The sequence below is a fragment of the Chiloscyllium plagiosum genome, unplaced genomic scaffold, assembly GCF_037043375.1.
Source record: "Chiloscyllium plagiosum isolate Xiang-an unplaced genomic scaffold, Cpla_swu_hap1 HiC_scaffold_22, whole genome shotgun sequence".
In the NCBI taxonomy this organism is placed as follows: domain Eukaryota; kingdom Metazoa; phylum Chordata; class Chondrichthyes; order Orectolobiformes; family Hemiscylliidae; genus Chiloscyllium; species Chiloscyllium plagiosum.
In genome coordinates this window covers 44,296,753-44,309,013 of record NW_028270160.1, presented here as the reverse complement: position 1 = coordinate 44,309,013, position 12,261 = coordinate 44,296,753, and the positions used below count along the sequence as shown (strand labels likewise).

At 40.1% G+C, this 12,261-nt stretch overlaps 1 protein-coding gene across 1 annotated transcript in view; it reads left to right on the top strand.

The window, feature by feature from the left end:
- The window catches only part of LOC148145981 (coiled-coil and C2 domain-containing protein 2A-like), a 66,019-nt gene extending 63,557 nt beyond the window's left edge, over positions 1-2,462 (top strand). The window contains exon 11 of the mRNA XM_087999268.1: positions 2,268-2,462. Within this exon, the coding sequence (XP_087855394.1) occupies positions 2,268-2,462 (195 nt within the window). The remainder of the gene's footprint in view (positions 1-2,267) is intronic.
- The last annotated feature ends 9,799 nt before the right edge of the window (positions 2,463-12,261 follow it).

Here is a 12,261-nt window from a genome sequence, read left to right as displayed (position 1 = left end):
CTCCTGACCTTCCTTGGTTAGCCCTAGTTGGTCTATCCTCTCTTACAATCTGGGAGTTATGAATTACCTCCTTAAATGTTTGCCAATACTTGGCTGTCTTTTCTGCTAATCTAACTGCCCAGTCCACTTTAGTCCTTCTTTAGGTTAAATTATTTCTAAATCAAGTTTCTCACACAAAAACTGAAAATGAAATTCTATCATGTTATGATCACTACTTCCTAGTAGATCATTTATTGACTCTGTCTTACCCAATACCAGATCCAGCACAGCCTGCTCCCTGGTTGGCTCCATGATATATTGCTCTAGGAAACTATGGTTAAAATTTTCTTTAGGATCCCGGCCAAAAAGCCATTGTAGTTGCTACTGGTGTGTGGACCAAAGACAGCAAAAGAGTTCCACTCAATCTAAACTGAGTAAGAGAACTCATAGGTCGGGTATCCAGGAGAGTGCACACCCTGGAAACTCCACCCACATCTGGTTTGGAGCAATTAAATTGCTGAACAACATCCAAATCAGAACCAATTCAAAATAAATGTCTGGTTAAATGGAGACCCGGTTATAAGATAGACCAATAAAGGGGGAGGCCATCGCAGAACCAGTTTTTAACCAAAATTTTCTCTGGACTCCAACCCTTAGGTTTGTGCAATACCTTGGCCAGACTGAAAACCTACAATGGGGAACCATTCCAGATAAAGGGTACGACTTCAATTCTGGTCTCGTATAAAAAGCAGCTGGTTCAGTTTTCACTGATTGTAATAAAAGGCTCAGGCCCAAGCCTGATGGGATAAAACTGGTTGAGTAAGATTCACCTTGATTAGCTCAACATTTTTCAATTAGAAAATGGCTGCCTGAATGAAGTCCTAATTAAATACCCGGAAGTTTTTCAGGAAGGTATAGGGACTATCAAAGGAGCCAAGGCCATCTAGCATGTTTACCAGAAAGCAATTTCACCATTCTGCAGGCCTGCCCAGTGCCATTTGCATTTCAGACAAAAGTAGAGATAGAAATCAAAAGGCTGGAAAGGGAAGGAATCATCAAACCAGCCCAGTTGACAGAATGGGCAGCAATGGTTGTACCAATTGTGAAGCCTGACAGGTTGGTTTGCCTTTGTAGAGATTTTTAACAAATGGTAAAACTCCTTTCTCGCAGCTGGATAAATATCCAATGCTTCACTTGGAGGATTTATACTAAAAATGGGAAGGGAGCTGTCCTTCACGAAGCTGGGCATGAACCATGTATAATTACGGTTGCAATTAAATGAGGATTCCCAGAAGTATGCTACAACTAATACTACAATTAAGAGTTTGTACTAGTATATGTGACTGCCATTTGGGGTATTGTCAGCTTGTGCAATTTTTGGATGATGGAGAACATTTCATGAGGTCTACCATATGTCGCCGTTTGTCTAGATGATGTGCCAATATCAGGGAAGACCAATAATGGATACTCTGAGAGCTGGCTCAAAGGAGCTGGATCAGTGTCAAGGACCTTCCATGTGTAAATAAAGGGTGACTTGGTGACAGGATAAATGCCTCTGTGGAGATACTTCAAGAAACTCATAGAAAGACTTTTGGTTACTTTTTATTAGAACAATGAAATGTTAATTAATAAAACTTTTTTAAAATGGGAATGTGATAGCTGTATAGAAATAGATGGTTCCATGTTAGTAAGTAAAGAACAACAGACAGAAGTACAAGAGTAAATTCAATACATTTAGAACCAAGAAAAAGAAAAATATTTTTACAGAATGTTGCAAGACTATGGAATTCACTTCCAGGGTTGAGGACACAAGTAGATCAATAATCAGATTATATCAAATAGATGAATGAAGGAAAACTGGTTGAAGGGATATGACAGCAAGGTGGATAAGTGTGATCACACCTATTTGCTCGCATAATGTAAATATTAACATGAATCATTTTGTAACATACCTGTATTCTACTTAACTACTTCAGTTTTCTTTAAGTACAGAGTGGTGTGACAACATTATATACTAACTTGACTAAATACAGCTTTGCATTATTTTATTCATCCGAGTTTTATAACAAAACTGCTGGGTTTCCATAAGCTAGCTGTACATGATGTGCAAAATATCAACCAATTGTTGCTAAGTCAAATGGTGTGTAGGTCACCCCCATATGAATCTTTCTGCATGTTTAAATTATTAAATTTAATTTATTGGGTAAGAAGAAATATTTTGATTCACAAAGCATCTAATTTAGACATCAACTATGGAAATTCATTATTTTTCTTCTGCTCCTCCACAGGTTTCTGGATTTCCTATGCACATGCGCTATTCAAATTTGCAGGCAATATTTGATAAAGTCTACAGTACTGGTATTCATAATATAGAAATCCCCAATGTGGAATTTGCTGTCGCAGTGTATGTTTATCCATATCCTAACAATGTATTATCAGTGTGGGTCTATGTAGCATCTTTGGTACATTTATCCATGTCCTAACAATGTATTAACAGTGTGGATCTATGAAGCATCTTTGGTACATGACACATAAAAGAAAACTCACTTTGCAATTTAGAAGATAAACTTGTGTTTAACTGTGCTTTCTTTTGCAGTCTTAATATTTTGTCCTGTCTTGTTAATATTTAATCCCTGTTAACTGAATATAGGGAGAAGGAAGGTCATTTGGTCCAACAGTTGCCGTGAGTTTTGATAAATTAAACCTCCATTCTCATGCACTATACTACCTGAATGGAATTTTACACGCGATTGTCTTTCCTTTATCTCCTTTAGCAGATTTACCAAACATTTGTTTACACCAAGTCCTGTGGTCAAAATCCCAGTTAACAAAGCATAGGCAGAATTTCACCTCACCCAATCTGGAGGCGGAGATAATGGAGGCTCATTTAAATGAGCAGGGAGAAGCAGAGTAGAGACATTTCTAATAATATCTGGGGATACAATCCATGTAGATAATCTTTCTGCTTGAAAGCCAGTTGAGTCCCTTATGTGGGCATCCTATTGTCACTGGTATTTTAACTAATGATGGGTGGAGGTCACATCATGTGTGCCACCAGCTCGGAAATGCATGCAGTCTTTATGATTGAGAGTGAGGTGGTCCCCTCCTACCATGAGCAGCTCATGCAAAATGGAGAGATCTGCTGGAGAAATGGACAACCAATGGGTGACCCTTGCCTGACTTAAAGACCAACACAAGTCCCTGAGTCCTTACCAGCTGGCCCCAGTGAGCCCACATTACCTAACCTATTTCTGCATTTCCATCGTCATCCTCTTTTTGTGGTACTGGGAGTGGCTAGTGCTCCAGTAAAAACAAAAGTTGCCATAGTCAGGTTAGAGAGACAAATGGTGATAGTTTAACTTGAAGATCACAATACCACAGTTCAGCTTTTCAGACACCTCACAGTCGACTCTAACCTCTAGCATCTGCAGTCCTCACTTTCACCTTGAGGGAAAGTATGGTCTATTGCTGTTCATATTTCGTATGATGTATGTTTGTATTTGTTGGTTCTTTTTTCAGAAAATATGTCATCACCTATCAAAGTCAACATGTTGGTTTAAAATTTAAACAAAACTTGGCTGACAATCAGTTTTAATGGATGTATTCTCTATGGTTACACCTCCACTGATCAAAATTCATTTGCCAACCAATTAACATTTTCCTCTTATGCAGTATAAATGTTGGTTTTTGCCCTTGATGTGGTATTCTAGGGAGCTAGGAAATAAATTAGAAAGCAGGATCTTGAAGGCTGTAATTCCAGGATTCCTCTCAGTGTCAGTGTCATGTGCTAGCGAGGTCAGGAATAGGTGGATAGATTGAATTAATGCATGGCTATAGGGAATGTGTATGAGGGAAGGATTTAGATTCTTGAGACAGTAATATTGATTCAGGAAAGGTAGTTATATAGATTGTATCCCAGGAGGATAAGGATCAATATCTTTGCCAGGGTTTACTAATATAGTGGGATAATGTTTAAACTAGACTAGTAAGGGGGCAGGAACCAGAGTGGGAGAGAAGAGTAGCATAGATGGAAATGAAAAATAGAAAAGTAGAAAGCAGAATTGAAAGGTAGAGGGCTGGCAGCAAATAGGACTGGAGTTCAAAAAAAAGTACAGAAATGTCAAAAAGTCTAAAGGTATAATGTCAAGGCATTGAACATTTACAATAAGGTAAAAATTAACAATGTTGTAAATTGTTGCATATGGGTACAATGGCTGCAGGATTATAAGGGTATGATGGCACATGGCTGCAGGGTGACCAAGACTGGAAATTGAACATCAAATGGCATTCAATCTTTAGGAAGGAAGGCAAAATGGAAAAGAAGGTGAGGTGATGTTATTATTGAAAAATGAAATTAGTGCAATAGTGAGAAAGGATATTGGCACATGAGACCTAGGTGTGGAATCATTCGAGGTAGAGCTATGAAGCAACAAGAGGCAGAAAACAATTTTAGGAAATACCTAGAGATCTCCAAACAGCAATAGGAAATTAGAGATTCATTCAACAAGGACATTTCTGTAAACATGGGTAATTTTAGTCCACCTTTAGACTTAGCAAACACCCACATATGCAATAATACTGTGGGAAATGAATTCCTGGATGATGTAGAAGATGGTTATTTTGATAAATATGTTGAAGAAACTACTCAAGGCAGGTTAGCCTAGATTTAATTTGTACAATGAAATGGGATTAATTCATAATCTTATTGTGAGAGTTCCTTTCAGAAAATAGACATTAAGAGGGTAGACTTCTTTATTGGGATAGAAAGTGAATTGTCCAATCAAAGCCAGGATTCTACATAAAACAAAGCACACTGCAAAGATATAAGGGGTCGGTTGTTGTGATAGACTAGGTGACTTCATTAAAAGGCATGAAGAGGTGACGGTTAGTATTTAAGAAATGAATGTATGCAATGCACCAATTATACATTCTTTCTAGCCAAAAGAACAAAACAGGAAAAATGGTCCAACCATGATTAATAAAAAGAATTAAGACTAGTAATATATCCAAAAAGGGGTTGGTCAATCAAATAGCAAGGCTGAAGCCTGGGATCAATTTAGAATTCAGCGAAAGAGGACCAAAAGGCTGATTAAGAGGGGAAGTTGAATTAATAAGTAAATAGATGGTAGATACTGTATAATATGTATAAACATAAAGTTGTCCACTTTTCTAGGAAAAAGAAAGTGGCAGAATATTATTTAAATTGTGATAGATTGGGAAAGGGTGATGGGGACCTCAGTTTCCTTGTGCATCAGTCACTGAAAGTAAGCATGCTGGCATAGCAGGCAGTTAAGAAGGCAAATGCAAGAGAGTATAAGAACAAGGAAGCCTTACACCAGATGTAGAAGGCCTTAGTGAGACCACACTTGAAGTAGATTTGACCTCCTTACTCAAGAAAATATATACTTGCCTTGGAGAGAATGCAGTGAAGATTGACCAGACTGATTCTGGATTAGGTTCCATGTCATAATCTGGTTAGCATATTGCAGATAGGATGGCACAGTGGCTTAGTGGTTAGCACTGCTGCCTCACAGGGACCCAGGTCTGATTCCAGCCTTGGGTGACTGTGTGAATTTTTGCATGTTCTCCCTGAGTCTACGTGGGTTTCCTCCAGGTGCTCCAGTTTTCCCTCCTGCAGTCCAAAAAATGCACAGATTAGGGGAATTGGCAAGGGTAAATTTCCATAATGTCCAAGTATGTGTAGGCCAGATGGTCTCGCCATGGGAAATGTAGGGTTATGGGGATAGGGTGAGGGGGCTGGGAACCCTTTGAGGGTTGGTGTGGATTTGATGGGCCAAATGACCTCTTTTACACTCTAGAGATTCAATGATTCGAAGTGCCTGCAGAGGATGATATGTCAGGTATGGCTATAGATACATATTGGATATGCAGTGACAGGCAACAAACATCTGTTAGAGATGCGAGAATCTAGGCATGACTAAAATTAAAGATGGAGACATTCGGCTATGTTCTGTCTGATGCCTGGCTTCAGCATGTGATATTTGACTGCCTCCATGTAAAGGGCAATGACTGTTTTGGAGAATGAGGTTCAATAATATGTGTAGTGGCAGTTGGATAAGAGCTCAGTTCTTTATTTCATTACTCTAGTCCACACAATAATAACTGAGGTCTTGAGACACTTTGACTGCTCTCTCCAGAATGCCCCTCCTCTTAAAGGAGTCAGGGAAGTGTCATCGCATACTGACAGGGAGGAGGAGCTCCAGCAAAGCATCCCAGTCTTCATTCCAGGTACTCCACTTGTGCCCTGTTATTCCACCTTTCCTCTTTCAGTGACACCATCATGTTTAGCCAATCAAGCTGAAGAGACTTCAACTCTACCTTCCCAGGAAACCCTCAGCAGCCCACAACCCTCTAAGCCTAGAGGATGGACATCAACATCGTCACAGTCAATACGGCTCGATGGTCTTACCTCACCACAGCTATCAAAGTTATGCTGCACTGAGGGGCAGTGGGAGGAAAAGAAAAAAAAGTAGTTCTAGAGGGCATAAAGATGGCACAAATATTTCACTATTATATAGAAAAAACATAATTGCAAATATATGTTTAATTCCATTTTAAGCATATTTGTTACATTTTTGCTAGTTTCTATAGTAGTTGTGTGCATTCAAAGATTTTGGAGTCATCTCCAATCAGTTCTGGAAGATGTGAACCTATACGGAACCTATAGGTGCAACATTTATGGTGTCACATGTCAGTCTGGTCTCTCTGATTAGTCTGATATTTGCAGAAATGTTAAGGAGTATCTGTGAATGGAGTTGGCAACCCAGCAGTATTCAACCAATTATCATTCCTCTGTTGAACAAATCTGTGGCTGAGTTGTTGCATGTTTTGCTGGTGACAGACACAGCAGGAAAATGTGTGAAATATGAGTGAGACATAAATATATCAGTGCCAAATAACAAGCGTATATCACATCAAATGTTGCAAGCAGATGGTCTTGCTTCAGTCAAGGGAGTGCAGCTATTTTATTTCCAGGTATCTAAGGTAACAGGAATGTGAAGTGTTATTCAGGTACCATATTGGTCCTGGTGGCACAGACATTGAACTGCTGCCTATGTGGAACATTTAATGCAAGTCAGATGTGTATTATTTTAGATTACACAATTACAGTACTAGCAATGTTAAGTTGAAAATATAAAATTTAGTGTAGACATTAGAACAACATAATGAAACAAAAATGTATAGGCCCACGACTCCGGATTAGGTTTTCCAGCCAACAAAGCATAATAAGTCATAGTGCATAGAAATGTTGCAGTGCTTCACTTGGCCTGGAAGCTTATGTTGATGATATTCTGATGGCCTCTCTTAATATCGTATCATGACCTTGGCATCTGCCACTGGAGCTTCACTATTTCCTTTTGCGTTACCAGCATCTTCCTCCTCATCATTAGAGAATACATGTGGCTTCTCCATCTCCCATTTTACAAATTCATTTCTACTTTATGGAGCGGTGTTGTGCAGGACAGCATCTTTCTAAGCTTGTTCTGGAGAATCCAGAAATACTTTGCCTCAACTGCCCTAGCAGTGGAAGCTCATCTTAAGTAGTCCAACAGTCTGCTTTACTGTTGCCCTTGTTGAGGAATGGCCTACATTGGATCTGTCCTCTGTGACACTTTTGTACTGGTACTATTAGCCAGGTCTTCTCTGGGTATTCCCTGTCATCAACGAGCTGTCATGTAGTTGATGGAGTGGAGCAAACAACGAGAAGCTCTCATACTGGTAAAACCTTGGCCTCAACCCATCCATCATGGTGAAGTTCATCCCTCAGGATTTCAGACGAATTCTTGGTTGAGAAATCCAAATGCACGAAGAATGGAGCACTAACCTGGGAAATGGAAGTCAAACCAAAACATTCTCCCTCAACTACTTTTGAGATTTTTTCCATCATCCTAAATACATTCAAGAGACCCTTACCTTGGCCCCAGAGGATTCCACCCTTTTCAGGCATGACAGTCTAATTGGGACCCTCAAAGTTCCACCCCTTATCATCTTTACTCCCTCTATTCACCCTAAGTTTTCAACAGTTATGCTTGAGTTACAAAACCTTGGCTACTTCCAGAACTCTTCAAAGTACGACCTTTGCTCTCCCCATAATCACATAGACTTATTGTAGATGCAAGTTATGGGTATCGTCCAATATTTTCCCATAGGCTACTCTCCTTGAAAGGTCATGGAACTGTCAATTCCCTACCTCTATCACTTCCTGCCTAGGTCATCAGCAGATTCCCTTACTGCAGCACCTAACCCTGCTTGGACCTTACTTGACACAAAAGTCAGGGAACAATGTTGCTGTGACCAGACCAATGGTGACCAGAGAGAGAAACCCTGAGCATGATTGTCATCCAGTTGAATCATGATTATTAGGATTCCCTTGATTTTCCCATTTAACATATCCAGTAACCCCTTCTACCTGAAATGACCCTTCATAGATATTCCAACACTTTCAATCCTCCCCATGTCCATCAACTTTACCCCAGCAGACTTGACTCACCGAATGTTACCATATGACTTTACTGTTACCCTTGAACTTTCTCAATACCCTTGACTTTATAAAACTCACATGCCTTACCTTGTCTGTAGGCCCATATTCAATTAATGTCTGCATGAACATCCTGACTCTTATCCCTCCCATTATTGAACACACCTGTTTTGTAAGATTCAATTAATTCCTCACAAAATCTGACCATGACTTTTCAACTCTCTCCTTTCTGCATTCTAGCCCTCTCTCACTGTCACTGTTCCACTGCCCAGAAGCCACCATTTAACCCCCTTGAGCCTGCTGTTGACAGCACTGACTCTGTCTTTATGACCAGCCCTGCTCAGAAACTCCAACTGCTCTCCCACCAGGAGGTGCACATTCAAGACATGGATACCCTTCCTCCCTTTACACCAGACACACTGTCTCCGTGAAACAGACTTCCTGTCATCATGGTATTCAGCCCACCTTTAAAAGTTCAGAGACTTAATTCTGAAGTTTCATCTTTTGACAGGAAACTGGTTGTTGGACTCACACGTGCTTAATTTTCCCTCCTACTTTGAAAGCAGCACAAGACTATGACCATTGATGCTGGAATAAAAGGTGAGTTTCAATTGGGCTGGAGGCCAGAGAGGGAAGTGGAATTGGAGGGAGAGGTGACATCCCTGTTTCTTCCAGCCAACTGAACTAGCACAAACAGCTCGGGAATATGTAGGAAAATGATGGATGAATCACTGGTTCTTTTTTTCTGTGCAGTCCTGCTTACAAATATACTGGTAGGTGGCAATAAAATTTCACTCAAGATTTCAGTAATATATTCTCTGTAGATAGATCTGCAGATACAAAAATCAAATAAAATTGCTATTGGTTCCTCATAGCCTAGAATTTCCGTCTAAACAGCATAATTTGACTGGAATCATGCAATGTAAAAGCTGTAGAATTTTAACCATTTAGTGCATTTCGTGAAACCTGAGTCTTCACAATTGGTTGAATGGAATGGAATTGAATTGAATTGATTTCAATTTATTGTCATGTGTACCAAGGCACAGTGAAAAGCTTTGTCTTGCGAGCAATACAGGCAGATCACAGTTAAGTAGCTTAGATAAGTAAAGAATAGGTTAACAGCAGCAAAAACAAAAACACAGGTACAGACGAATACTAAGAGTTTGTGAGTCCATTCAGTAGGGTAGAAACTGTTTTAAAACTGGCTGGTGCGTGTATTCAGGCTTCTGTACCTTCTCTCCAATGGTAGAGATTGTAAAAAAATTTCTTGGGTGGGCTGGATCTTTGAGAATGCCGGCGGCCTTTCCTTGGCAACGGGCCTGGTAGATGGATTCTAAAAGATGGGAGGTTGGCCTGTGAGATTGTCTGAGCAGAGTTCACTACTCTCTGCAACCGTCTCCGATCTTGACTGGTACAGTTGCCATACCAAGTAGTGATACAGCCAGACAGAATGCTTTTGATGGCACCTATAAAAGTTGGCAAGGGTATTCGTCGTCATGCCAAATTTCCTCAGCTGCCTGAGGAAGAAGAAATGTTGTTGGGCCTTTGTAACCAGTGTGTCCACGTGAAGAGTCTTAGAAAGTTTGTTGTGGATGACCAGTCCCAGAAGCTTGACATTCTCCACTCATTCCACATCTGTGCTGCTAATGTATAGGGGGGCATGAGTAACATCCTGCCAAAAGTCAATAATGAGTTCCTTGGTTTTGCCGGCATTAAGAGCTAGGTTGTTCTCAGTGCACCACTTTTCCAGGTCTTCCACCTCCCATCTGTAGTCTGTTTCGTCACCATCTGAGATTCGACCGACTATGGTGGTGTTATCAGCGAACTTGTAACCGGCATTAGTCTGGTATTTGACGTCACAGTCATGGATGTGCAGTGAGTATAGTAGGGGACTGAGTAAGCATCTCTGCGGGGCTCCAGTGTTAAGTTTCAGTGAGGATGAAATATTGTCCCCAATCTTCATTGATTGTGGCCTGTGAGTCAGGAAACTGAGGATCCAGTTGCGTAGCTGTTCTTAGTGTCAACATGTTCTAGGAAGGAGTGAAGGGCAAATGAAATGGCATCTGACATGGATCTGTTGGTCTGATAGACAAATTGGAGTGGGTCAAGAGTAGTGGGGAGGCTGGAGTTGATTACTGCTATGACTAGCCTTTAATAGCACTTCATGACCACTGAAGTTAGGGCCACTGGGCGGTAGTCTGAGACATGCTGCATGAGCCTTCTTAGGCACAGGGCTGATGTTGGCCTTCTTGAAACAGGCAGGGACAGTGGCCTGCTGCAGGGAGAGGTTGAAGATGTCCGAGAAGACCTCTGCCAGTTGATCTGCGCATGCTATGAGTGCACAGCCTGGTACTCAGTCTATTCCCATCGCTTTCCTTGGATTCACACAAAGGAAAGCTGATCTGACCTCTCATGCAGTAACTGTTGAGATAGGTTCCACATTCTAATCACTCTCTGGATAATGAAATTCCATCTAAGATTCCTAATGAATTTGTTGGTTGACTTGCAGCTGATTACCTTGAACTTAACCAAGTGCCCTGTTATAATTTCTTTAATAACAGCTTCTGACAGTTTCCCTGTGACAGATATTAAGCTAACTCGCTTATAGTCTCCTGCTTTCTGCCTCTGTCCCTCTTTGAATAAAGGAGCTACAATAGCTATTTTCCAACATAAAGAAACTTTTGCCAAATCTAATGAGTTTTGTAAAGTTAAAACTTACTCATCAACTATCTTACTACCGACTTTTTTTAAGACCCTATGATAAAACTTGTTGGGACCTGAGAAAAGGTAATTTCCAAAACTGAGCTCTTCTGTATCATATGTTCTGAAGTTTTCCAACAATTAACCACGATTTTACCACAATGTTAAGCACTGAAAATGTGCATGGGTTGCTCCCTGCACATTCACGTCCACTCAACCTCAAAGAACAATGTCAAAGTAATACTTATTTTAAACTGAATTAAATACTTTATCTTAATGACCGTAAATGAAAGCTATTCGGCTCAACTTAAGCAAATTTTGAAATAACATCAAAACAATGAATACAAAGTTGTCTTTAAACTCTTTTAATTGAAATTTTGACGGACAATGTACAAGTATCTCAATAAAAGCTCAAGAGAACTTTATCCAGTGCTGCAATATGAAGCAGGTAGCCAAGTGTTATAGACCAGGCCAGACACCTTCAAAATATTTTAAGAAGGTAACCTAGACCCTAACTTATTCTTATTTTAAAGGCATGTGTGAAGTGGATATTCCAGGTGTGATGCAGTTGGTCAAACCACTCAGCTTTGAGTAAAATGGAATTTATATAAACTCTACAGTGAAACATGAACAAAAGAAAATGGAATTTAGAATAACTTAATTATTGGATAATGTAACCAATTCGATTCAGAAATTATTACTAGTTAATATTCCAATACAGTAATATCCCACAAACACACCCCTTGGCAAAAAGGTAAATTCAAACAGATTCTTGTAGCTATAGTTACACTGACTGTCAATCAGATTATGGTGTAATATTGTGATACATTAAAGAATGTGAGCTTACATTTTCAAAGAAGAGTCACCTGTGCAATGTTTGTGCCCTCAAAAGTCTTTATCTTTTGTTTCCCTCCTATTATGTGCGTTGTGAAGGGCCATTTGTGACTGGTAGTGCTTGGCACGGTGTACAGCTGGGTTTTAAATATGGCATCTACATTGGAAGTCCCTGAAGGTCCTGGCAGTGGTGAATATTGCTCCTGCTAATGAGCACTTAATATTGTGAGCGAGGTGCCTGTGGGTTG